The sequence below is a fragment of the Cordyceps militaris genome (assembly GCF_000225605.1).
Source record: "Cordyceps militaris CM01 unplaced genomic scaffold CCM_S00003, whole genome shotgun sequence".
In the NCBI taxonomy this organism is placed as follows: domain Eukaryota; kingdom Fungi; phylum Ascomycota; class Sordariomycetes; order Hypocreales; family Cordycipitaceae; genus Cordyceps; species Cordyceps militaris.
The window spans coordinates 1,357,790-1,383,707 of record NW_006271971.1 but is presented as its reverse complement, the minus strand read 5'-3'; the positions used below and the strand labels follow the sequence as shown (position 1 = coordinate 1,383,707).

Sequence of the window (25,918 nt, the reverse complement as noted above, 5' to 3'; positions counted from 1 at the left end):
TCTTGTAACAAGCCCCTACAACGCACCGTCGCAACTGCAGTTTTTCTCATCATTTCAGTATTAGTACAAGTGCTTTGGCCGCAAATAAGGGCTTTTGCAGTGTCAGAAATCGCATCAGCCCGGTCCCGTTTGGAGCACACCGTCTACCGACCTGGTATCCGTAGACTGTTCCAACTGACCACTGACCACTGACCACTACCTCTAACACTGACCTGGCTGGAGGTACCTGCTGTAGGTCTTAGTAGGTCTGTTTACAGCTGTCAACGCTAATCTCGTCTGACCCCATCGGCTGCTAGTGCTGCCAGTTAGGCTGGCCGGCCCATTGACTCGACCTTTCCTTTCTCTGCACACCAAAACACATCAACACACCAAAGCCCTCTCCTCCCTCCATTGCCAACCTTCCCAGGCACAACAAAAAAAACAACATCAACGCCCATTCCCGTCCGCCTCCCACTTCGCCCACCGCTGCTGTCTCAATCACAAAACGGCCCTCGCCTGGCGGACAATGCATCGCGTATCCCATCCATAGCCTTGTCTCGACACATTGTCCATCTTAGAATGCTCGTCCTGCATCTCTCCTGCTGAGCAGCCAGGAGCCAGCCATCATGCAGACGGTTCCTAGTGTAAGTTTGAAGTTTGTCAACGCCTCATTGACGACGCTGCCCCGATCCCTCACCGGCCCATTTTGGTCTTCTCTCTCGCTCTCTCTCTCACTCTCTCTATCCCCCGTCTCTTGCTCTTGCTCTTGCTCTCCTTCTCCTTCTCCATCAACCTCAACCCCCCGCCCTCTCGAATACCCTCCCCGTATTCCTTCATGCCAAACCCGTTGCATTTCATCTCAACTGCATACCTGAGCCTCGCCACCCCCCGCCGAGCCTGTCGTTGACGCTCTTCCCACGTTTTCTCTCCACCGCTCTGGTGCCCTTGTTTTCCTAGTCTCGCTGACCTGAACCTCGCCGTCTAGCTCGTTGGCACCGGCACCGCCATCGCTGCTGCTGCTAGTGGCCTGGTCTTTGGCCATCTTGCCGACTCCGACCGACCTGCTGGCCGCCGTGTTCTGCACAAACGGAATGCTTCTCTCGAACCTTCCCCAACTCGGCATGATCGCTTGACCACGTCCTCCGTGCCTCGTCCTGCTACGAGCCAGCCACTCGAACCAATCGCCATGGCCTCGGATGACTTGAACCACTTGACTCTCCCTCGACCTGCGTCACGCTCCCGTCCCCCGTTGTCACGCTACCAACGGCCTCAATCCTCACAGTTTCCCCAACGCCACCCCTCTACGACGAACAATACTACACTAGGAAACGACGCCCAAGCGGCCACGCTCACCCAGGTCGACAGCCGCCGAAACTCCCTCTCCTCCAACGGCTCATGGATGCGCAGGTTTTCCTTTCGTGCCCCTTCGCAGCACGGCTCCAGTCCTCGCTCTAGTATGGTTCTCGACAGGCAGTCCGTTGCGCTATCGCACACATCGACCGCGCCGATTCTACGTCCCAAGACGGCTGCCCCTAATTTGCCGCCCAACAAGCTCGTCAAGCGATGTCCCTCGACGCACCAGGATGATTTCCACACAGTGTCTCGTTCCCGATCAAAGGGGCACTTGCCGACCCTCCGTCGACCGGCCACGAGCCACCAGCGTACCGCTACGCTCGAGCAGCTACGTCTGAATGCGCAGGAAAATCAGGGACCCCTCCTGTCTGGAGAGTCCAAATATTCGTTTGAGCAGCGCCCAAGCATCGAGTCTGCCTGCACGGGGTCTAACACGACGGCTAGCCAAGCCTTATCCGAGGACACGCACTGGTCGTCATTTTTCCACTCGAGAAGAACCAACCTGGCGGTAGACGGACGACCCAGTACTGGCACCCCTCGTTCGAGAGCTAACACGGTGCGACGCATATCTGCAAAGGCGATTTCGGCGTGCCACAATACCGTGCATCTGGTGAAGCCCAAAATGCTATCTCCGGCATCTCTTCCGTCGCTACGCCGCGGACCCTCGATATACCTAGCAGAGGCAGCGGAGATCGTGCCTGAACAGGCCGAGCAGGAAGAGCAGGAGGAGCAGAAACAGCAACGACGAGCGGCTATGCAGCTGTCAGGCACAATGCCGACCCAGACGGGGAGTGGCCCGGATGATATAAGTGAACGCCCATCGTCGTCGATGCGCATGAGAAGATCACTGTCGACGTCGTTTGCAACAGTGACTGGTCATCTGGTGTCCAAAACGTCTGGCAGCATCAGGCGTCCGAAACGGGGCGAGCGGCAGCCTGTCTCTGGCATAGATAGTGTGGGCAGGCGTCATGCGTCAGCGCCCATTAGCGGCTCTTTGGGGGTGCTAGCGGGTGTGGGGCATGACACGACGAGCCTGGAACCACCAATGAGTTCGCTAAAACGAGCTTCGCCAGCGACGCTACCACGGATGGCTTCTGCTTTAGCTGCCATTGATGCGCCTCTGAAGCCTCTTCAGGCCCAGCAATCCCAGCCGCCCCAGAAGGCTCAGCGCTTGTTGTTCCAGCAGCCCCAGCAGCACCCACAGCGCCGTCAGCACTCAAATTCTCGACGCAGCAGCCCCCAGCATCCTCTTTACGGCGCCTCGTCCTCCGCTGTTCTGGCCACCACCACCACTGCTTCTATCGCTGCTGCTGGTGGTGGTGCTGCTACTGCTACTGCTACTGCCGCGCCGCCCACCACACCATCTTCCACCACCACTTCGCCGTTTCACGCTTCTCAGAGCAGAAATCTCTCCTCCCCGCTGACGCCCCCGCCCCAGCGCGCTCGGAATTTTCAAATCGACAATTCTTTGCCTCGCCCTCTTTCTCCCGCGCCTGCCTTCGGCCCTGCTGGCGGGGTAGCTGTTGTTGCGACTACCGTCAATTCTGTCCGGCCGCTTCAGCCCTCGACCAGCTCCACGGCCAGCTCGGCAATGCCCACCTCCCAGCAGAGGTCCCCCTACTATGAAGCCTCGCCCCAGATGGAAGCATTCGACAGCGACGGCAGAGGATTTACGTCTGGCGACGACGATGACACGGATTTCAAGAGCGACACCCTCTACGACTCTCTCCGCACCGTCGCCTCTAGCCGCGCCAGAGCCGTCGACACACCTCTGGAGTCAGTCTACGATGAGTCGCCTCCCAGCACCGCCAGCAACGGCAAGTCGCGACGACTCTCCATCCACGCAATGCTCGACAAGGCCTGGGACGGTGACGATAGAATCACGGAAGAGGACGAAGCGTCCCAGACCCCAGTCCGTGCACCCTCCACCACCAAAGTAAAACCATCTACCCGCCATGACACCCGCCACGGCCCCTCCACCGAAGACTTGCGCCTCGCCGAGAACCCTATTCACAGCTCATTCCCCTCTAGAGATTTTGCAAGAATGTCGCTTGAAGACGATTTCGACGACGACTGGGCCCGCTACGAGGACGAAGCCGACTCTCACATTAGCCCCCTGTCTGCCCCCTCCAAGAGCTCCCTCAATGCCAAGGGCATGAATCCCAATGTTCGCCTCGCTCTCGCCAACATGACCAATGGAAGTGACACCGACGAGAACCCACACGCCACCGAACGCCCCCTCAGCAATATTTTCGACTGGAGTGAACCTTCGACCCAAGACAAGAACGATGCTGAGCGACGTTCTGGCCGCCCCCAGACTGCCTCCGGAAAGCAGGCGGCAGATCCTAGAGGCGGCCGTTCTGCCAATCGACGTGGACCTGCGCCTGCCCATGTCAGGAGCCAAAGCGTGCCGGTGGTCCATGATGTTGCCGACGAGAGCAAGTCCACCGCCGCCAAGTATGGAACATGGGGTCTCAGCACCAAGACTGTTAGCGAGGATTGGGACGAGGACTTTGAATTCGGTTCCGTGGCTGGCAATGACGGGCGCGAAGATGACTCCATGTTTGCCGTCCCTGAATCTATTCGAGCCAGCCAGCCCAGTGTCAAGGCGCATTCGGGCCAAATCAGAGAGCTGTCTCTTCTTGTCAACGACCTCAAGAGACTCTGTCGTCATGGCCGGGAAATGGGTCTTCTCGAAGGCTCGCAGAAGGCCTTTTGGAAAGAAGCAGAAGGTGTTATTGCTCTTGCTTCTCCTGACGATGAGACCATGGACGATGACGTTGAATCGAATCCCTCTGTAGATCTCGACGCGTTTGATGGCAAGGCCAAGCAAACAGATCTACGGCCCAGGACACCTCCGACTGACCCGCAATACTATCTGGCATCTCCTAAGCTCGATTCCTCCATTTCAAAGACTGCCGTAATGCGCGAGCGTCATTCGCCCCGACGCCGATCCGTCTTTTCTCCCGACGATGACATCTTTGGCGGAGCCGAAAGCTCAGCCGATAAGAAAGCGAGCCCGTCGCCAAAGAAAACAAGCCAGAAGGCACCGAAGACGCCCGAACGCCTCGCCGACGTTAATGGCGTGGTGCGAACCGTCATGGAGGCCATGCAGCACCGCAGCGATTCGGACGCTATTCCCGATACTGGAAAACCTAGTAGAAAGGTCCAGTTTGACACAAATAGCCTAAGGGCGCTGGTCAAAAGATCTGGCGAGCTCCGTGACACCCTTTCGGATATTATCCGCAGGACAGACCAGCTCATCCAGAGCCCAGCGCGACCTCTACGACACGACCGAGACCGCGGTCCTGATTCGAGCCCAGCATTTACTCGCGTCTTTGACGACCCTGGCTCCAGCCCTCCCCGACGCGTTACGAGGAGCCGGGCCAACACCTCTCTTAAACAAACCACTTCACCAGACAGCTCGCCACCCCCGCAATTAGAACGACGATTTCCGTTGATGACGGTACGATAATGGCGGTACAACTGCATATTCATGTTGGAACCTGCCTCACGTTGATGACGCGTGGAAATGGGCAGTGTATAAAGATTTAATGTTTTTTTGTTATCTTTGCATAGCGATGGCTTTGGGCTTTGGTGTATTACTTTTTAACAATGTTTTTTTGTTCTCTTTTTTCTCACGAAAAAAAAAACCCCTTACTACTCTTTAGAATCATGTTTTCCCTCCCTCTGACACCGTGGGGTATACGTCAACGGCGTTGCTCGTGTATTTCTTTTTCTTTGGTCGAGTACTACCACCTGTGAATAGGGCTTTTTGCTACGCCCATCATGGCAGGGGTTGGGGTTTGCTTGCTTGATTGCTTTTTGCATGGACACGCAGTTTTTTTTTGCTTTTATTGTGCCCCAGTGAACAAGCATAAAAAAAGTCCGATGAGAACTTTGTTTCAGAATCTTTGGCTTAGGTTGAGACGGGTGGTATTAGAAGGGGGGGATCAACAAAATGGGAGCGAAACGGTGCTCCGTGCAAGGAAGACGACGTGGATTTATGTTATTCTGTTGTGCGTTTGCCGCGCGCGCGCGTGTAGAAAAGTTTGCTTTTGTTACATCTCATTGTTGCATTTGATATCTTTGCCATGTCCCAATTTCCCTTGATTTACGCTCTGATTCTTGCATCCCCCCCCGTGCGTTGGGGGTTTCTTGTTGTGTCTTTGCTGCCTTGACGAGTTGGACGGTGTTCTTGTCCCATTGAACAAGTTCTTGGCTAGGGGCAAGTACAGTATAAATCCTCTTTGGTGCAAAGAGTGTGTGCGTGTGTATCACAATGGACTATGGCGGCCCCCTTCCTCTCGTCAACGACGAATTATTTGGAAAGGGGGGCGGGTTGAAACATGAACGGTGTCTCGCCTCGTCTGTGTGACCCCAGAACCGAAACCCGAGGAACACTTTTTTCCTTCTTCTTTCTTTTTCGGAAAAAAAAAAGAAAAGAAAAAAGGGAAAGACGGGTACAAAGTCAATGACCGCAATGACGTTATCGCGTTGATTACTATGGCAACACGGCGGCGGGCATAGGAATTGTTCGTCACGGCCCGTCATCTACAACGCATTAGTTTCCAACCCACAAATTGGATGTTTTGACGGGCCCCGTGTACGAATGGACGTATAGACCGTAGCCAGGATTCTCCGTCTGCGTGGGAGAAAAAATACGCGAACACGAGAGAGAGAGAGGTAGAGTATTGTAGAATGCATGTATTTGTGCTTCTTGTTTACAACTATATTCTCATCCCAAGATGGGAGATTCGCTTGCTATGAAACTCAAAAAAAAAATACACGACGATGATCAACGTCGACATGATTACAAAATGCCCTGAAACCACCAAAAGGTTGATGACAAAAAAAAAACGCCAGCGCCCGCATTATGCTTGGTGAGCTAATATGTTGGTTGCTTACATGGCCATGTATGCTTTGCTTCCCAATCCTGCACCTGATATGGATATTCCCAAAATAAGTAGACAAAGATAAGTATGTATTTGAAAAGCAATGACGAGTTAGCGACGGCGGGGCTTGGGCGCTCCGTTAATGATGCTATGCAAGTAGCCCGTCGCGGCAGGGTGCACATTGTCCGAAGTGACGTGAAGCACGTCGACGGCAAAGACGGGATGCAGGCGACTGACGTCAAAATAGAGCTCCTCCTTCTCCTCGGGCTGCTGCGGCTGCGACTCTTCCTCAGGGACGGCCTCGGGGACCACGAGCTTGGCCTGCATGACGTCGCGAAAGGCGGCGTCGAGCTCGTCCTGCGCGGCCTGCTTCGAGGCCGTCTTGCGGTGCGCCGGCAGCTTGGCAGCAGCGACAGAGCTAGCGGCCGTCGCCTCGGAGCGCAGCGAGACCGAGTCAAAGGCCGAAGCAGAGTCCTGGTCCGAGAGGGTGGACGCGCCGCTGTCAGGCGAGACGGGACGCATCGTGGTGGAGAGCGCCAGCCAGTCGGGCACCTGGCGCATGGGCGTCTGGGTCGTCGTCGACCACAGCGAGGCGGAGCGTAGCACTGCCAGCGGCCGGCGGTCGATGCGCAGCTTGCGGGCCGTGTGAAGGGCGGCAGGGAGCTGCTCGGTCGTCTTGTATCGCCGGCGGACGTGCGAGGCGCTCCAGAGGCCCTCGGTCTGCTCGGTGGGGGCTGTGGCCGGCTTGCACCAGAGCAGCTGGGATGCTGGCGCTTGTTTGGGGGCGGGAACGGGAGCGGGGGCGACTGCCGCAGGGCTGGGGTTGGTCCAAAGAGCGGTGCTGTGAATGACATCGGACACTGAGGGCCTGGGCTTGGGCCGCGAAGACTGAATCTTCTTGGCTGTGTAACGGCTCCATTCGCGTGCGTCCTGCGGTAGGCCAAGGAGCACGCGGGGTACCGGCGCAGGAGGTGTCCAGAGTCCGTATGACTGGGTAGTAGTCTTGACCGGGGCAACCTTTGGGCTCATGCTGGACTCTGTGGTGGTAGGAGAATTGAGAAAAGGGGTCGAGGGGGTGGTCGAAGCGGGAGTTGAGGGTACGTCCTTGGGAGACCGCCAGAGGCCAGAGGGCGAGCTTTGAGCAACAGCGTCTGCCGTTGTGGGCACGGGAGACCAGAGAGACGAGCTGGTGATGCTGGCGGGCTCCGACTTGCGAGGCGCCGCGCGCCCTGTTTCAGCTTGTTTGCCGAGGTACCGCCTCCACGTCTTCGCATCAGGCTGGGCGAGGCCGGCGCTTCTGGTGACGGTGGTGTACATGGTGTTGATTTTCCAGACGGAGCTGTCGGGGAGTGGTAGAGGTGGGAGTTCCTTGTCCTTGCTTCCGAGAGTTGACTCTTCCAAGACAGGAGTGGGGAGCTGTCGGACGGCGAAGATTGTCGTCTCGTCGGTAGAAATGAATCCGGCGCGCGAAGGTGGCCGGTATTCCTCAGAATCTGGAAAGAGACTGTCGCGAGAGGGAACTTCCTTGGACTGCAACATGTCGGCGATATCCTGCAGGGTGGTCTCGTCAAAGGGCTCGTAGTCTTCGTTGTCAGAGTAGTCTTCGTCACTGTCGACGGCAGGAAGCTCGTCGTCGGAGTAGTGATCAAAGAAGGAGACGGGGTAGACTTGCGAGGGCAAGACAGGTCCTTGGGCAGACAGATATGGCTGGGCTAGAGGAAATCCGTTTAGAGTCACTCCAGGAAGTGGAATCGAAAACGCGGAGAGTTGAGGCTGGAGTGTCGCGATATCTGATGTTTCTCCCCAAGGAAATTGAAAGAATCCAAGAGTGTCGCGCTTGTTGCTGACAGGTTGCGGGCTTTCAGGAATGTCGGGGAGCAGCGTGATCCTTTTACTTCGCCGAGGCGGCTTTTGCGTGACTGGGCGGCGCGGACTTTGGCTTTGCTCCGAAGCTGGAGGTGAAACCAGGCTTTCCCGGGGCAGTGAGTTGGGTGACAGGGAGGACGTAGGCGACAGGATTACTTTATCAATCCTTTGTGGAGCTTGTGTTACCTGCGTGTTCCAAGTCAAAGGAAAAGTGCCTCCAGCTGTTCTGACCAGGCTGTCAGGCTCCTGCGCAACGCTTTGTGCCCGCTGCAAAACTTCAGAGGCTAAAGCGGTAGTATCAGAGTCGATGCTCCAGTGCGATACCGGAAGTGGAGTTTTGTCAACCGGCGCAAACTGGACGGGTGCGGTCCAGGCGCTGAAATTATTATTCCTGGCTGATGCAGAGTCAACTTCTTCGTCTTGTCCGGATTTTTCTTCCCTCTTGTTTGTCTCTGGGGCCGTTCGGTGATTCATAAGTTGGCGGGGGGCAGATATCTCGTTTGTCAGAGTCGTGGGTTCCAGACCGTCTTTATTATTGCGTGACGCTGACTTGCCGAATCTGGCTCGGTTTTCTACTTCGCCTATGGCCTGGACCGAGCCTTGGTCGGTGAAACCAGAGTTGCTCCGACGAGTAAGCTCGCCAGGTGCAGGGTCGGATATCTCGTCAGCCGGGGGGGGTTTGGTGTGGTTTTGCCGGGCGCTAGTAGGGTCCGCACCCCTGCCTATTACTGGTGAACCAAGATCAGGCGACTCCAATGTTGGAGATGGCCGGGGTGAAGTGAGATGCAAATCTCCGCCGCTTGGCAGCAGCAGGGAAGATCTGGTAGATGAGGGCGACCGGTCTGCTAGATTACGACGAATGTCTTGCCAATGTGTTTCTTGAGCACCCATCTCTGCTTCGAGATTTTCCAGAAGCCTGCGACGCTGCTTATCTTGCACGCCGCTTTCTGAGTCAGCCTCATCCAGGTCCTTCAGCTGCTGCTGTATTATGTCGAGTGCATGCTGGGGAGACTCCAGGGGTGGCTCTGGGGTCTCTGCAATCCTGGTCGTCCTGCGAGATCTGCCGAGCACAAGAGGAGTAGGTGCCAGCACACGCCTGGACGAGCTTTCGCTATTTTTGCGATCTGAAAATGTTGGACACTCATCGCCCACGCGACGATGCCATCCGGGTTGCTGTAGAAAAGAGTCTCTTTGTGCATTCGGGCCTGTAGATGAACTCTCTGGCTCTGCGTCTAGAATCAAGGGACCAGTTTCGTTATCGCCGTCGTGCTGTAAAAGTGTACTTGTGCCTGACCGTGCACTGCTTGGCCCCGACACTAGCGCGTTTTGCTCTAATTGTGGCACGGGGTTCGCCATGGAAACGTGTTGCATCTCTTCGGCTGGAAGCACCGGAGAAGACTGTCGCCGGATATTGACATTGTATCCATAAGCAGAATCGGGTTCCAAGCTGGCTCTACTACCGAATTCCGTAGATTCTGACAGTGTCGTTTTGGGGTCTATGCTTGCAACATTGGATGGGGCCGGGTCAGCGAAAATGCTAGCCCGGGCACTATTAGAGTCATCAATGCTGCCTGGAGTCTCTGCCTCCTTGCTTGCACTGTCAGAAGTTTTCCGATACTTTGCCAGTGCTAAAACGGCACCGGCACTTTTGGGCGGCTCTGGGAAAGAAGGAATACGCGAGATGGTATCCCCTTCCGACTCCATGCTTTCTCTCTGCAACTCGACAGAGCCGCCTGACCGCGACAGGCGATGCCGATACACGCCAGGTGAGAGTTTGATAGTAAATTCGGCCTTGTAGATGGACCGCTTGCGAGGGATCGGCCTTGGGCGATGGACGATCGAGTCTGCAGAAGGAGAAGAGTTGGCCAAGGCGAGAGCAAATATTTGGCGTGAAACGGGCTCTCCAGATCTGTCGAAATCCAACGTGTGGGAAAACATAAGGGTTTTGCCACGCTCTCTTGTCCCATTCGTGAATTCATTGGCCGGCTGTGCCCTTGGATTCAGAGGAATTCCATTGGCTGTCCTCATTTGCACGGGAGTTTTGGCGGGCACGGGTTCTTGCCCGTCGTCGGCATTACGCGATTTTGGGCGTTGCCTAGAAGGCCGAATATCCCTCCTTACAGACCCAGGACCACTGCGAGTGAGGATAGATGCACGAGCGGCAGCGGCAGCTGGGCTTTCGTAGGATGGCGCGGTAGTAGGTCGCGGAGTAGGAAATGGCATCGGCAGTGGCTCGACCCTAGGGACAAGCGGGCTTTCGGGCGAACCGGACTTTGGCCAGGTGGTATTTTCTTGCCGTAGGGGCGTCGGAATCGCAGGAGGCGTGCTCGGATCGATGAATATGCCAGAATTACCGCGAAGGACGGAACTTGCAGATCCATTCTTTCTCAGTGGGCTTTGGGGCGGTATGGCGGGCGCTCCTGCGTCTGACCGATTCAACGCCTGATTTAAAGGTCTCCTCGGAGATCGCGCTGGTGGTGATAGAAGCGTTTCGGATATGTTGAGTGTCGTGCGTGGAGATCGGCGACGAAACTCGTCTACGGAAGGTGAGATCTGTGTAGCTGTTGTCGCAGCCTCGGGAGATAGCAAGGAGCGCTCGGATGACATGGCTGGTACATTATTAGCAGAGGCAACTTCCTTCCGTTTAAAGCTGGATCGCTGAGGATTCAGTGTCGGAGTCTGGTTCCGGCCGACTCCGTCAACTGTCATAGCTCTAGAGGCAGCTCTTCTTTCCTGGTCGTTTTTTGCAGCCATGGCCAGTTCTACGGTCGGGATCCTGTCCAGGATCTTGATAGCGCTGCTTTCTCGAATGACAGGGTTGGAAATTGCTAATTTGCCGTTGGATCGCTTCTTTGGAGGGTTCTGGAGCACAATCGGATCTGTGGTCTCGCGGACAGGTGGAAATAGCTGCCCTTGAACGGGAACGCCACCGACCCCTCGTTGCGTTTGGCCGGGAGCCGGCCGATTAATGATTGGTAAGGCCGTGTCAATTCCTCGGGAGCCTGGTTTGGGCATTGGAGCAGGCCTGGAGCCAGGTCTCTGTACTTGAGCAATGTGAAGCCGCTGGCTACCTGCACCCCAAGGTCTTTCAAAGATTTCTGGAGACGAATCGCTGTCGCGGCTTCTAGAAGGTCGACTAGGCAGAGCTTTGGACGTGTCGGCGCTTGATGGAGGCTGGAGGTCGGATTGCGTATAGAGTACGTCTCTATTGAATAGTACAACGAGGCCTGGTAGGGATTAGAACTACGCATCTGAGCCGCCTTACACTTCACAAACCTAGTAGAAGAAGAAGGCCAATCGATGGAACAACGGTTCGAGTGACGAAAGGAAACATTTCAAGGCCGAATATCAGCGGGATACTTGTCTTGATGGATGTTAGCTTTAGCGAGAGAGGTGGAAGTAGCAGGCTTACAGCTAACCACGCCGCAAAGCCGGAGGTCAAGAAGGTAATAATCTTGGCTGGCGCAAAGCCGGTATTGTTTGCACTTGGTGGTGGTATCGATGCTCTAGTCATCCAAATAACCACAAATAGTATGCAGACTATCAGTGCGTCGGTCACGAGCGTCGCAATGCCGAGGGGAACCAATATATTCTTGGCGATGCAGACGGGGTAGGCTTGCGGACGCTGGACAGCGACCAAAACACCACCCATGACGAAGCGGACAAATATTAGAACCTGCAGGATAAAAAGGGCGGTGGAGCGCTTCTTGAGCTTGATTCGCCAGAGTAGAAACTGCTCAAAGGCGAGACGAGCGAGCTGATCGAAGGCGGCGGCAATGGCCACGAGGATTTGACAGGCGGGATTCGCATCGCCGCTGGTTAAGGTGGCGGCGAAATCGATGATGCTCCAGAACGCTGCAGAGAGAAGAAATGTTACGAGGACCAGCCTCAGCCCATTTGAAAGGGGCGTATTGTCTCTGAGGCGGCGGCTGCCAAAGGTGAAGAACCATGCGGCGCCGGAAGACGCCAAAGCGACGAAGCCACTGGACGGTATTAGCTATTGGGATCTCGGCCGGTGAGAGATGTACAACTGACAATGCAAAGGTAGCAATGGAGGCTTGTGTGCCGCCAGGGACAGCCATGGCTACCTTGCCATGCGAGCAAGCACACTGGAGGGTGGGCGAGGATGTAGAAGAGAGTACGGTAGCGATATTAGAACGGGTATCAGGTAGAAGGGAAAATTAGAATACGGAAATAAGAGAGCACCCGATAGAACGCCATTATGAATCTTGGATCTCAGTGATTCATGGTGAATGGCTCTGGCGCATGGCGGCTGAATGGTTGAAAGAGGAAGGAAGCTGATCCCAGAACAGGAACAAGGCGACCGGTGACCAGGGACGGCGAGAAACAAGGTGGATATCGGACAGATTTGGCAAAGGCCTCACAAGGACAAGCGCCAAGAAGAATCATTCCATACGGCAGCGTGAGTGCCAAACAGGAAGCCGTACAACCCAGGCTGGATTGGGTGACCCAGGGCGGGCTCGTCTCAAGCAGTGTCGCATGTCAAAGGCGACGGATGCCCCACGCACCAGGAGAGGGCAACAGTCGTGTAGCGTTTCATGTAAGAATCTGCGACGCCTGGTCACTGGTCACTGAATAAAAGTGCACCGCACCATCGGGGGGGCCCACGGAAGAATAGAGTGTTGCTGAGGATAATAGTCGGTGGGCTCGGTGAAATGCCTTGTGGTGGGCAGTCTAATGCCAACAGGTCGCTGCATAGTCATGGCGCACGCGTGCTTGTTGCTGGGAGCTGTGGTAGTTGGTTGTCGGTCACTCCGCAGAAGAAAGACAGCGGAAGCTCGTCGCTTTGTTCTTTTTATTTTTTTCCTTGCCACTCGTGTTACCGGCAATCGCCCGGCTAGAAAAAGAGAAACACCCGTGGACAGGTCTGAGTCGGAACAGAGGGGAGTTGTTTTGAAAAGTGTCGTCAGTGGACCTGGGGGGATCTCAGGTCTGATGCCGGCGCGGTGGGAGCTTCTGAGGCAGAGAGGCAGGCCCCTTGGTCCTGGGAGCGGGCGGTCGCCGATGTAGGCATTGCAACAGATACATGTGCGTGCCTGGAGTGGATTGATGGGGATTGTGATGGAAGTCTGAAGTTTGGATTATTGGGAGAAGAAGAAGAAGAAGAGGAAGAAGAAGACTGGCAGCTGGCAGGATGCAAACATGCAAACGCCTGTCGGGCAGTCAGTGTGCAGGGCTCTAGATACCTACTTTATTAGTACGTACCTAGTAGTAATACTAGGTACCAGGTAGACACTGGGTGGACGCTGGCATGTGCAGGCGGTGACCCGAGCCGCTTTATTTTCGTCGTCTTACTACAACATTGCTGCTTGGCTCTGCATGCTGCAGCAGTAACTACCTGCCTAGGTGGTTAGCCCGATGGACGGCTGCGTTATTTGCCATGTTAGCCTCGGTATCAGCAATTTCCCAATTTCCTCCTCTTTTTGTCAAAGAGACAAAAATCAGAGGTCAAACGAGCAACATGCTAAAGGACGACGCTTCTGCCGCGCCATTGTTCTGCCAGCGTCGGCTCCCCGCCCGCCCGACAAGACGGCCACAAGTCACAAGTGACCACCAGGAAATAGAATAGCCAGTTGCGTGACCCATCGGTTCCGAAACGGGCCGTTCAACAAGGGCTGAAGGAATCGCAGATTTCCGTGTCATGTTCTCGATGCACGCATTTCATCCAATCTTACTTTTCTTCAATGCAGAAAAAAAAGTAGGGCCCTTGGCGGACATGCCCATTAGTTAGAGTTGGCCAGGCCATCATGCAGACAGCGACAAGCAGCTCATCCTTGCCAGCGACAAAGACGGGACGAGCACGCCCTTCTTATGTATGGCACGTCGGATGGAACAAAGTTGGCCAGCATGAACTGGGATGCTAGGCCGCACGGCGCCGAGTCATTGTTCTAGAATGAGTGTGTATGTGTGTGTGTGTGCCTTGTGCATTGCCCAGGCACCTTTGCCGCGTCTGTCCAACCACGGCCCAGAAGCGCCCTTGATGGGGGCGGTGACAGACGGAGCATTGTATGTATGCCGTCCAAGCAGCACACACAATACCCTGGCTCTTATGCAACACGTAGCCTTACAGCAAGGTGGGAGGGTTCTCTGTGGAAACGCATTTCTGTTGCCATATTGAATGCTCATGAAAAAGGTTGCCTCCCGCTCTGGACTCCGAACCGAGCTGCTTGATTTCTCCTGTTTGGTTGATTCCATTGAGAACCCAATCACCCAACGTGAAGTGAAAAAAGACTTTGGCATTCTTGGAGCAGCCGCCTACGTTGGTTGGGTGGACAAGTCGTAGCCGCCGCCGCCGCCGCCACGGCCTGTGCCGACGCAGTACCGAGTACATACACCTACGCTTGGGCGGGTGTTTTGAGACATGGTCCGGTCTACAATAAGACAGGCTCCTCCCGTCTAGCAAGCCGGTCAGTGTATTTGCCACAGCGTACAATAAAAACAAAAAGATTTTGAACTTGTGCCAGCTGTCTGACGGGACGCCGGACGAAGTGTCCAAGTGCTGTGCGCCGCCCAGGTACACCTACCTACCTGTAGGTGTGTGGGAACTTGGGTCGGCTTTGTGCTGGCTGCCACTGACCCGGACTCGATCCTATCCCGCCATTGTCATGTAGAGCAATGGCCAAGAGAGAACACCAGGCCAGGTGTAAGAGCTAGCTCGTTGCAAAAAAAAAATCAAATACCCCTACTGGGCTGGGGCCGCGCCGGGCAGACCCCGCGCCGGAGCCCCGCGGAGTGGCCCCCTCCCCCAGGACCCCGCTACGCCGCGCCGCGCCGGTCCAGCCCCATCCAACCAGCCTTGCTCATTGCGACTCATAACGACTGCAACCTGATAAAGTGTGACGGCATTTCCACCCTTTCAATGGCCGCCCGCATCTGTTGCCATGACATTTACCATTTTGGGAACCTCTGTCCAGTCACGTTCCTCAGGTTGGTAAGCCCACGCCGTGACGAAGCTAGACCGAACAGCTCTGCATCACAGTATTTAAACTAGTGCCCGCCCGCGTAGAGCTGAAAAGAGACAACCACACAACCACCTTGTCCTCTCTTGTCCTTGTCACAATGGGCCGCCACAGTCTTGAATACCCCAAAGATGCCCTCAACAAGGTCAAGCGCCACGGCGAGCGAGGTACCATATCCCCCCCCATCCAAAGACTCTCTGTCCCATCCCCCCAACTAACATGCCACCGCCAGGCGTCTACGCCCTGGAGCAGATCCACGGCCTCGTCAACGCCTCGCACCTAATCCACCTATCCATGGCCGTGCCGGACTCGCCCTTTCCCGTGACGCTGCCCATGATCGGGCAGATGGGGTCCTTTGCGCGGCCGTCAGCCTCGCTCGGGGACCCGCTCGACCTCTACCTGCACGGCTGGGTGTCCGGGCGCATGTTCCACCTGGGGTCGTCGCTGCCCGTGTGCGTGTCCGTCGCGCACCTCGACGGCCTCGTGCTCTCCCTGTCCGCCTTCAACTCGAGCTACAACTACCGCTCCGCCGTGCTCTTTGGCCACGCCGCGCTCGTCACCGACCCGGACGAGAAGCTGTACGCCCTGCGCCTGATTACCGACTCGGTCGTGCCGGGCCGCTGGGACCGGTCGCGGCTGCCGCCCACCGCCGCCGAGCTACAGAGCACGTCCGTGCTGCGCGTCACCATTGCGTCGGGCAGCTTGAAGGCGAGGGACGGCGAGACGGGCGATGACAAGCACGACTTGGAGAATGAGCTGCTGAGGGAGAGCGTGTGGACCGGCGTGGTGCCCGTGCATCAGGTGTTTGGAGAGCCCGTCCCATCGTCGTATAACAAAGTCGACGAGACGCCGGCGTATATCACAGAGTATGCAACGGAGACGACGAACAATAATAGCGAGTATGCGGTCAATGCTATAAAGGCGCAGAAAAAGTAAATGCTAGTAAATAAATAAAGAGAGGCACCAATCGGCCATGGTTTGGCATGTCGATACAGCACATGCACTATTATATATATATAATTTTATATGCCAGTTTATTACCTCCCGTCTACCACTTCTCCCACACCACGCCCGGCAGCACCGTCCTCATAATCGCCCAGTGGCCCTTGGCGCTCGTCTTGTGCGACTGCGTCACCACATCCGTATCATTCGCCCTGAGCAGCTTCACGTCCCCGGCCCCCTCATCCGCCGCCAAAAAGTCCACCGCGTGCACCTCGTGCGTCGGCTCCAAAAACTCGCGACGCGCAAAGCTGTCGAGCCGGTCCGCGTCCGTCGCCGCGCGAAACGTTAGCGCACCGGGCGTCTTCTTGCAAAAGATGACCATGTTGGTGAAGTCGGTGCGGCCACCGTCGTGCGTCGCCGCGGGGTCGGCGGGAAACTCGCGAAAGATGCGGCACGACGGGAACACGGCGCCAATGGTACGGACAATGGCGCGCGGGCCGGGCAGGGCCAGGTCGCCAGCGTAGTTCTGTGCGGCGTTTGTGTCAGTAACCGCGGGGCGAATGAACAGAAAGTTGCATGGGACAAGAAAAATGAACACTCACAATGGCAATGGCGCCGTGGGGCTTGAGCAGCGTGTGCAGCTGCTGCAGAAACTCGAGCGTAAACAGGTCCACGGGCTCGGCACCGCCGGTGAAGACGTCGTGCACAATGTAGTCGAAGCGCGCGCCGTCGTCGTCAGCCGCCAGCCTGCGCGCGTACCGACCAGCGTCGGCCAGGACCGGCTCGTTATTCTCGCGCAGGGCAAAGTACTTTTTCGCAAATGCGTGCACAACGGGGTCAATTTCGACCACGGTGGTATCGATACCGTGCGCCACCAGGGCCGAGGGCGTGGTTCCGATGCCCAGGCCGCTGAGCGCTTATTAGCATTCTTCCCCTTCTCCCACCAGTACCACCAAGAAAACTTACATGACGAGCGCCTTGGCTTCGCGGTCCGACACCGTCGTCTCCGTCTGCATCAGCCGCACGGCCTCGAGCATGGCAAACACGCCGTAAATGGGCTCGGCCACGAGGCTGCCCGTGACCGCCGGATCCGTGTACTCGCCACCTAGCAGGCTGTGGTCGCAGCGCAGGACGCGGAACCCGCCCTGCAGGCTCTCCAGCACCGACACGTACCCGGTATTCGACTCGCGCCGGTCCAGCAGCAGCCAGTCGTGCGTCTGCAGCGTGGCGTTGAGCCGCGCGTCGGCGTGCGGCGTCGGCGTGTGCGGATTGAACCAGGCCGTGTGAACCAGCGCCGGCGCCGCGAGCAGCAGCCACAGGGACGGCGCGAGAGCGGCCATCATGCCGCCCAGCGACAGCTGCATGCCAACGCGCGTGAGCGCAAACGTCGCCGCCGAGCCCGCGCCGCGGCCCGCAAACCGTAGAACGTACTCCTTCGCGAGGTTCTCGAACGCCACCAGCAGCGCCCAAGAGCCCATCCCGGGCAGCGAGTCCGCCACGAACCGCGGCAGCAACGGCAACGCCACCCCCTCGAGCGCGTCCGCCGCGCACGCCGCCGCCAGGAGCACGACCGGCACCACCGTCAGCGACTCAACCAGCACGGGGCCCCAGCCCGGCCCCAGTACCGCGCTGTGCGGCTCCAGGAAATACTGTACGGCCGGCGCCCACAGCGCCGCGACGGGTAGCAGCCGGCCCGCCGACAGCCCGCGCCGGTCCAGCGCCTGGGCCAGGAAGAGATTGCCCGCCCAGCCGGCAAACGCGGCCGCGGCGAGCACGCGCAGATGGTGGGTGGACGCGGGGATGCTCCCGTAGACGGGCGCCAGCGCCAGCTGGGAGGCGTGCGCGAAGAAGCCGGCGAAGAAAAGGTAAGTGATGGCGTGGCGGACCTGGCGCAGCTGCGCAGTGAGCCGGGCGAACCGCGACCCGTCCGTTTGGGCCTTGCGGGCGAGGGAGCGCAGCTCCGTCTCGTACTGCGCCTTGGAGGCGGCGACGGTCGGCGCGGCCTCGGCTTTACGGCCGGCGGCTGTCTTGCGCGGCATCGGTTCGGGGAGGGGGGTTCTCTCTGGTCGAATGGCAAGGGAAGTTGGACGGGGGAGGGAGCTTCAGGGGAGCTAGTTTGGGTCTGGCGGATGCTAGAAGATGTCAATTGTTGTACAGACAAGGAAGACACACACAAAAAAGATGCAGGAGGTAAGAAAGCTCGTCAAATGTCCAGCATCTGATGGCAAAAGGACAAGTTGCGTGTGTATGTAGCTTGGAAGAAACAGGCCGCTCTGACGTCTGGGCCAGAAAGCATGTTTCATGTGCTTTTGCGAGCCTTCAAGGTGGGGGCCGTGTTTGTCCCTGACAGCTCCCCACAAGCCGTTCCAGTTCGCTGGGGCCGTTTTGGATGACGATGTAAAAGTAAAAAGAAGATCAGGGGAAGGATGACGTGGTATTGTAGATTCGGAGAGTTCTATTTTCCGGTTCCTTTGAACCCTTACATGATGACAATCTGTGCCTAGGTCAAAACGCTTGGACGTTTGGCTGATGTAGCATGTACCAGACAGTCACTGCTGTGCATCACTGCTGAGCATTCCCGCAGATTGCCGTTCAGAAATCAAATGGGTATTTCATAATGCATTACTCGTCATATCCAAGAAAAATCCCGCCGTTGATGCCTCGCGCCCTCGTCTCATTTATATATTGTACTCATCATAATCCTCCTCCTCCTCGCTCCCGCTCTCATCCTCGCTGTCCAGGCTGCGCGGGCTGCTCCGGTCCAGCGTGCTGCCGATATTACTAAAACTACTACCCTGCAGTGAAAATATGCCGCCGCCGCCGCCAAACCCAGAATACGAGTTCGGCAAGGAGCGGCCCGCAAAGTCGAGCGCGGCCCCGGCGCTCGCGCAGCGACTCAGCTCCGGCTTCTCCGGCAGCTGGCGCAGAAGCAGGCCCGTCGAGGTGTCGAGCATGTCGACCGCAAAGGCCGTCAGGTACTGGCCCTGCTGGCCCGGCTTGGCGCAGACGGACAGCGTCCAGCGGTACTCGGCGAGGCGGCGGCGGTACCAGTCGGCCTCCTCGCGGCCGGGGCTCGTGGCCCACAGCAGCGCGCCAAAGGTGCCGACGAGGGCGAAGCTCGTCTTGGCGGTAAAGTACCAGAACGAGTGCAGGTGGTGCGGCGCCAGGCGGTTGACAAAGTCCATGCTGGAGATGAGCCGCGCCTTGGCCGCGCTGCGGCATATATGCTCCAGGTAAGGGTCGACCGTTGTCGGGGACGCGCCGAGCGCGCCGACGATGCGCCGGTGCAGCGAGATCTCGGCCGCAAAGTACGCCAGGTGCAGGTAGCCCACGCTCGAGGGCCGTTGCGGGCCGCGCCCGCCGCCGCGGCCCGCGGAGAGCGACTCGAGGCGCACGCAAGCCGGCAGGTCGGCGTACCATTCCTTGAGCTGGAGCTGGATGGGCTTGGCCTGGGCGAGCACCATGTGTGCGCCCTGGGCGCCGGCGTGCTCGACCTTACGCAGGGCGGCGAGCGTGTAAAATGTGTCGAGGATCTCGGTCACGAGACCGGTGAGCTGGACGAAGCGCATAAAGATAACCTGCCCCGTCTCAGCGTCTTCCTTTTGCGCCGCGTTACCCTCGTCCCAGTCGACGTCGGGAAAGTCGTTAACCGTGAGGCCGCGAACGGCCCAGTTGGCGAGGGTAATGTGCGAGGGCCGGCCGTGGACGAGGGCGCCCCATTTGTCCTGCATGTAAACGCCCCAGGAGAGGCGCTTTCGCATGCCTTTCTCCCACGGCGGAATGTCCCAGCCGGCGCAGTCGAGGTGCAGGCCGAGCTCTTGCGCGACGGCCACGAGCTGCGCCGTTGACGGCCATGGCGCGCTACGGCCGGGGATCTGCGCGAGCAGCAGCGCGGCCTCGACCGTCGACAGCTTGGGGCGGCCCATGGCGGCGGCGAGGCTGCTGCGGACAAGACGCTCCAGCGCGTCCGTGTCGGGCCGCGGCCGGTCGGCCAGCACTGGACTGTGGCTCCACCAGTTAATGGCCAAGAGGTACACGGCGGCGAGTAGCGGCGGCGAGAACTCGCGGTAGTCGCGCTCGTACTTTTCGAGGAAGACGTGCTTCTGTGCAATGGGAAACGCCGGGTGCACGCGCTGGAAGAAGAGGTCAATCAGGGTGCGGCCGTGCGGGGCGACGAGGGCCTCGACGGCCATGACGTCCTGCTGCTGCTGCTCGTGGCCGCGTGTCGTATTATCGGGTACGAGGAGGAAGCTGTGGCCCTCGCTGACCTTGCGCAGCGTGCCGCGCGACGACGTGCTCTCGTTCGCGGGGTCGTAGGCGGACAGGTTGAGCAGCGAGGGCTCGAAATCGGTCGTCTGGCCAATGTACTGGCTGTGGCGGTCGAGCTGCAGGCCGAGCGTGCGGCCGAGGCTGGTAGGACCGCCGACGTTGGCAAAGTCTTGGAGAAGGGTGGCGCTGGTGGCATTGCTGGAGAATCTACTGTTGGCATGTCGCCGCGAGTGCAGATCTGACGTGGAAAAACTGCAACACAGTCAGCGGTTTGTGCGAGTGTTTGACAAGACACATCAGGAAGGCCATGGACGCCCCAGGACAGCGGGTTATACCGACTCACCCTCTCTTGACGGTGTTTTCGCCAAACGGCTCTCCGTGCAGCTTCCTCTTACGCGACTGCGGGCTCAGGGCGAGCAGGGAGCACTCAGCGCCTGCTTCGAAGCAGGGTGTACATCCATCGTTGTCGTCACGGGTGACGCAGCGAAAGCCGAGCTGCTGGCACGCCTGGCAACGCACGGCGGACGGCGAAGGGGACTCAGGAATGGCTTCGAAGCCGGCTCTGTCTTGCAGGCTGGGGGGTCCGAGCTCGAAACGGTTCTGGGGCGTGTGCTGGCTTGTCGACGCTGTCGCTGCCTGGGCCGAGGGCCGCCTGTGATTGATGGTGATGGGCACGGAGGGCTTATTTGGATTCCCAGACGCCATGATGAAGGGATGGCCGGTTTCAGCCGAAGAAGCAAGGCGGGCGGCGTTTCAAGATTGTCTCGGCTGGCGGTTGCGCGTCTATTTCACGGAAGGACTGGCGACGGGCCGTGCAGTAAGCTGAAGGTGCGTGTGCGCTTCGTGCAGGCCACTAGAGCCAGGCTATCTCGCCTTGTACGCGTTGTACGGAAGCCGAATGCTCTCACAGAAGCCGGAGAAATGGGTAACTAGTGAAGCTCGGTGACTCTTTGCGAACTCGTCTCACGGTTGGGGAATCGGATTGGTCCTTGGCACAAAACTTGAACAAAACGGCGGAGCGGCAGACGCGGCGGCAGGGATTGTGCTCGACGGGTGCAGTTGGGCCGGGGTGAGATGTGGCAGGGATAGAGGACCTAGATGCATTGACACAAGGCAAAAGGAACTACAGCGAGAGTACCAGGGCAAGTTATTTTGGTTGGTGCTGCGTGCGTATATTGATCTTGTTCTTCTCTTTCTTGTTTGGCCTAGAGGGATGAATTATGTGACATGTGCAGAAGAAAAACGACGTGTCGCAAAATGCACTGCCAGGGTTTCGTAATAGGTTTGTGCAAAGAGGACGTGAGAAGATGCAGGACGGGTGATTTGCGTTAGACGAAGAGAAGAATGAAAGGGAGAGAAACACTTGACCAATGGTGGGCACGAAGTCGTAGTATAAGTAAAATGTTTAGGCGTTGGATGCCGATCGGGCGCTCACGGCATGTGCTTTTGGGTATATGGGCCAGATGAGGGTACCGCGTTACGGAGTCTCCGGATGGCTACTGGTAGGTGTTGCGAAGGGTTGCTTTGAGGATCATGGTAATAAGGAACCAAGTAGAAAATCATCGGCCTCGCAAGCCATGTACAACAAACAGGCTGTACGTTTTAGCGCAGACGACGGGGGGTCGGGTGTGGTGATACCAGCAATGGGCTAAAATTAGAGGATGGAGCGTTGTCGGAGACGAGCGACGGGTGCGCCTGTTTAGGCCTAACTAGAATAAACAGAATAAGAAAAAAAGGGCCGCCTGCAGGTAATTATTAGTAACTAACGTCAATGTTGCAAGTTTGAAGTGGGTGAGCAGACGAGTGGTTTTTCTTGGTGGTGGAGTTTGTAGCGCGGTGCGCGGGCGGGAATTGGTTTCTTGTGTCGACCTAGTTATGACTAGCGGCCGCTGTACATAATTAGTTACTCGACGTCATATGGTTCCAGCCTGGGTGATTGATTGCTGGTTGATGGGGGCGGGAATGTTTTCGCTTCGTTGTGACTGGGAGTTTGTGTCGGAAGCGTGAAAAGCAAGCTGTGGCTCGTGTGTGGCGCCGAAGCGGCTGGTGCTTATCCGTAATCCGTACCGATATCCAACGTCTTGACTGAGCATGCTGCACTGCACCGAAGCACCTGCGAGTGAAGCGTGGCCAAGAAAGTTGTCCTCGATCATGACTACGTCCATCATCAATGACCAACTGTCATTAACCCATCAACCATCAACCCCTACTAGGCGCGCTAAATTCATGACCAGGCAAGCCCCCACGCAGAAAGCCAAGCCACGTTCCTTATCTACGTCCACTCGCGGCTCAGTCGTTTATCAGCCCGCAGCCAAGTATGACCATTTCATACTTCGTAACGAACCGCCGTCCTCCTTCTATTGACCTGATCGAGTAAGACTTTCGACATGCTTTAATTTAAATTTATATTATTAACAAAAAAACAAGCCACTCTTCTCTCAAATGCCCGTCAGATTCCTCCGCCCCCGCACTCCCCCGGATCTCCTCCTTCCGTCTCCAGACTTCAAGTCCTCCAACCGGCCAACGCCGCCCTGAACAATGTACCGAGCATGCATACTGCACTGCCCATTACGTACTGCCAGCCGCCCTGCATTTGTCTTTGTCATCGGTATTGGACCCTGCCTCGTCTGCATTACATGTTGCCTCTTTCTGCCTCGACTCTACATTTTACAAGGCAACCAACCAACCGGTGCTAAAACTGTACAGTATTAGCGTCTCTCGGGCAGCCTCGGCTATTGGTGGCATTCTACCTACCTAGGCGACGAGCAACTCGGCTCGTCTTGCCATCTTGCACAAAGAACCCAAGCAGACGCACTTCACACCATAGTTACTCTCACATCCCCGGATTTCCGTCTGCAGCCCAGCAGAGCCTGTGGGGTGCATCTCACAGCTCTCGTGCCCTCCTTGTGCCCGACCACCACCACCCGCCCTCAAGACCCTTGCTGCATCATCACCATCCAAGAATAGCACAACCCAGCTAGCTACCTTGGTTTCCTGCCAGTTCAATTTGGGTTAGCATCGGCGAGGCAGCACAGAATAGGCATCTACTTGTCTCAAATGCAGGCTCTAGGCAGCTCGAACGAAACTCACTTTATGATTGACCCCCCACTTCCAATCCTCGACAACAGCCTCATCACAACCAATTTGGTCCCCTCTTCTCACCACCTCATTACCAAATCGAAACACCGCCGGCCCAGTCAGCCCTCTCCCTTCGAAACACTGCTTCCGAAACCCCCCACAATCGTTGGCCCAGGTTGCCAGGCTCGTCTCGGTGCGCGCCTTCAAACTCTTACCTAACATTTGCTATGTAGGCAGCTCAGATCATCTTCACACTCCTCCCTGCCCTTGCTTGTTTCTGTCTGTACCGAGCTGCCGCTCTCAATTAGCGCATACTCCGTCTTACTGCCACAGTCCATGATCCGGAACCCCACGTGGACAAGGACTTATTCCAGTCACATCCCCCTCAGATCAATCGTCGGCCTGAACCCCGAGAGCCGACAAAACAAAGGGCAAGTTTGCTGCATTGTCTGTAATGCATAGCGCCGAACTTCAACCCTTGGCCCATCCGAGCTGGCTGCCAATACCGCAGTTTGGTTGTGTAACATCTCATCCATCCCAAACACCGCCCTTTGTCATGTCTCGTCACCTCTCACAACCGGCAGTTCGCTCCAACCACGTTGGAACCCATCGAGTCTAAATGATAATTGTAATTCTATTCGGAGCCTAGCTTAATTGTGCCGTATGAACCACCTCCTCTCCGCCAAGTAGGAAACCAACGCACCAACGTACAAGCTCAACCTTGGCAACGCCGCCCACCACGAGCCACGAGCCCAACTACCAGTAGTCGGCTTCTTAGTATGGTGCATTTACCAATCTGACTCCAAACATTCTGGATTCTGAATACTCGGGAAGCTCAGTGTCCCATCTTGGCGCTGCCACGCGAACTTGTTCAATTTGGACATCCAGGTTCGGAACGTCCGCAAGCGCTATCCTCGACCCATCGCCCTACATTGTCCAATTAGCACAGTCTGATCTTTCTCATTCGAATCCCGCCAAGACACTCACTTTGATGATATCAATCTTAAGTGCCGTTTCAAAGGTATTCAAAACGACGCGGCTGGGTTTGCCTCGCAGCGTGTCTTGAATAGTGTCAAGCGAGATCTCGCCACGAACAATCCCGGAATCAGGCATCGACAGCAAGACTAAGTTTCCCGCATATGTTCCATTCATTGATACTTCAATTGAACATGGGCGTTCAATCTCTGATGCCTCCACAGCAATGTGAGCAAAGTATCTGGTTAGCACGGCGCGTGGGCCACCCAACAGTCCATTTGCTGCGCGCGCTCCCAACTTCAGGAACCCCGGCTCCAGGTTATTGATTATTCGCGTTACTTCCTCGCGCCTGTCCTCGGCGCTCTTGTCCTTCGACTCCAACCCATGATACGAATAGCCGAGGTCATGGATCGATAAAACGCTCTCCGACGTGTGAAACTCAGTCTCACTTCGGCGAAAGGGTAGCAGCGGCGACTGTGTTGTGAGGATCGAGTTGTCCGGCGTGCCCCATTTTTCAAATCCATAGTGCTCGCCAGTGAAAATTTGCTGGTCAGGGTGCATAGCTTGCCAGTATGCCCACAAGCGATCGACATTTGAATGATGCAACATACTGGTAACCCGTCAGTTATCTTGTCGCACGCAGTGTACACGTCACTTACAATAGAGGATCGAACCCTGTATATGCGACACTCAGGAATTGGCCTTGACATGCTGCATCCCAGTGAATGGATCCATGGAGACCCTCCAAACTGCTTCCACGGTTTTTGAACGTCACAAAGTCTTCAAAGTCTGTCGATCTAGTGAAGATGTCGTACTATCTTTCGTCAGTTCGTTGTCAGTCTAGAACACACATCGCCACATACCAGGTGTTTTGTGTGCTGCCTGTGTTTGATAGAACGGTTTGCTGAATCCGGATATGTCATGTTCGGCTGATCGCATCGATATATTCGGTTCCTTTCGAATACTCCGAAGGCTCCATCCTGCACTGACTTGGGAAAATGAAAAGTGTAAAGTGGGTTTTCGACGTACTTCGAAGCGAGTTGACCATTTTCTGGGACAGTAATGCTTATAGTTTCTGGTACTGTGCTTTGCGGCACGGCTTCATCAGTGGCCCAGTCCCAGAAGGGTGCGCGTAGAGTATCAGCTGCTTCGATGTATACCGGTCTGTGCTCCTCGGGATATGTCATGGCGATCGTTTTGGCGTGGGCCACGAGTATTTGCTGTTACATGTAAGCCAAGTCAGCCACGAGGGTCGCCAGCACATACCTCGAACAACGCCACGTATGCTCTGTGCCATGGGACGAAGATCACCTCCTTTATAATGTCAATATATGTCATCGAGTTTGCATCTCCTCCGAAGTCACTTACCCCGTGCGGACAGTAGCCTGCCCAGGCCAGGGACGTGGACGATGTCCACCCCCCTGTTTGGTCGTATTCCATAAACGGCCTCCCATGTATTCCTTTGCGCGTTCAGTTTTTTTTTCGTTCATGTGTGGCTGCTCAGACGTACCGGAGATCTGGAAGTATGATTCAGGATCCGTCTCATTGGCAGCCTGCATGGCTCCAAGCGCCTGAATATAA

General features: G+C 56.6%; 6 protein-coding genes across 6 annotated transcripts; 2 read left to right on the top strand and 4 right to left on the bottom strand.

Moving 5' to 3' along the window:
- Positions 1 to 605: 605 nt before the first annotated feature.
- Positions 606 to 4,807, top strand: CCM_04048 (uncharacterized protein; the record flags this gene model as incomplete). The annotated part of the gene is made up of 5 exons (XM_006669196.1): positions 606 to 623; positions 965 to 1,052; positions 1,305 to 1,840; positions 2,039 to 2,141; positions 2,436 to 4,807. The coding sequence occupies 5 exons, from the start codon at positions 606 to 608 to the stop codon at positions 4,805 to 4,807; spliced, it is 3,117 nt and encodes a 1,038-aa protein (XP_006669259.1).
- Positions 4,808 to 6,338: 1,531 nt separating this feature from the next.
- CCM_04047 (uncharacterized protein) lies at positions 6,339 to 12,175 on the bottom strand (the record flags this gene model as incomplete). Its single annotated transcript, XM_006669195.1, has 3 exons — positions 6,339 to 11,320; positions 11,370 to 12,076; positions 12,129 to 12,175. The coding sequence occupies 3 exons, from the start codon at positions 12,173 to 12,175 to the stop codon at positions 6,339 to 6,341; spliced, it is 5,736 nt and encodes a 1,911-aa protein (XP_006669258.1).
- Positions 12,176 to 15,173: 2,998 nt separating this feature from the next.
- CCM_04046 (FMN-binding split barrel) lies at positions 15,174 to 16,009 on the top strand (the record flags this gene model as incomplete). Its single annotated transcript, XM_006669194.1, has 2 exons — positions 15,174 to 15,240; positions 15,306 to 16,009. The coding sequence occupies 2 exons, from the start codon at positions 15,174 to 15,176 to the stop codon at positions 16,007 to 16,009; spliced, it is 771 nt and encodes a 256-aa protein (XP_006669257.1).
- Positions 16,010 to 16,121: 112 nt separating this feature from the next.
- On the bottom strand, positions 16,122 to 18,054 carry CCM_04045 (spermine/spermidine synthase; the record flags this gene model as incomplete). Its single annotated transcript, XM_006669193.1, has 3 exons — positions 16,122 to 16,541; positions 16,618 to 16,924; positions 16,982 to 18,054. The coding sequence occupies 3 exons, from the start codon at positions 18,052 to 18,054 to the stop codon at positions 16,122 to 16,124; spliced, it is 1,800 nt and encodes a 599-aa protein (XP_006669256.1).
- A 639-nt stretch (positions 18,055 to 18,693) lies between these two features.
- CCM_04044 (nitrogen regulatory protein OTam) lies at positions 18,694 to 20,989 on the bottom strand (the record flags this gene model as incomplete). Its single annotated transcript, XM_006669192.1, has 2 exons — positions 18,694 to 20,536; positions 20,628 to 20,989. The coding sequence occupies 2 exons, from the start codon at positions 20,987 to 20,989 to the stop codon at positions 18,694 to 18,696; spliced, it is 2,205 nt and encodes a 734-aa protein (XP_006669255.1).
- A 3,147-nt stretch (positions 20,990 to 24,136) lies between these two features.
- CCM_04043 (tyrosinase) lies at positions 24,137 to 25,524 on the bottom strand (the record flags this gene model as incomplete). Its single annotated transcript, XM_006669191.1, has 4 exons — positions 24,137 to 24,289; positions 24,350 to 24,947; positions 24,997 to 25,134; positions 25,367 to 25,524. The coding sequence occupies 4 exons, from the start codon at positions 25,522 to 25,524 to the stop codon at positions 24,137 to 24,139; spliced, it is 1,047 nt and encodes a 348-aa protein (XP_006669254.1).
- Positions 25,525 to 25,918: the final 394 nt, after the last annotated feature.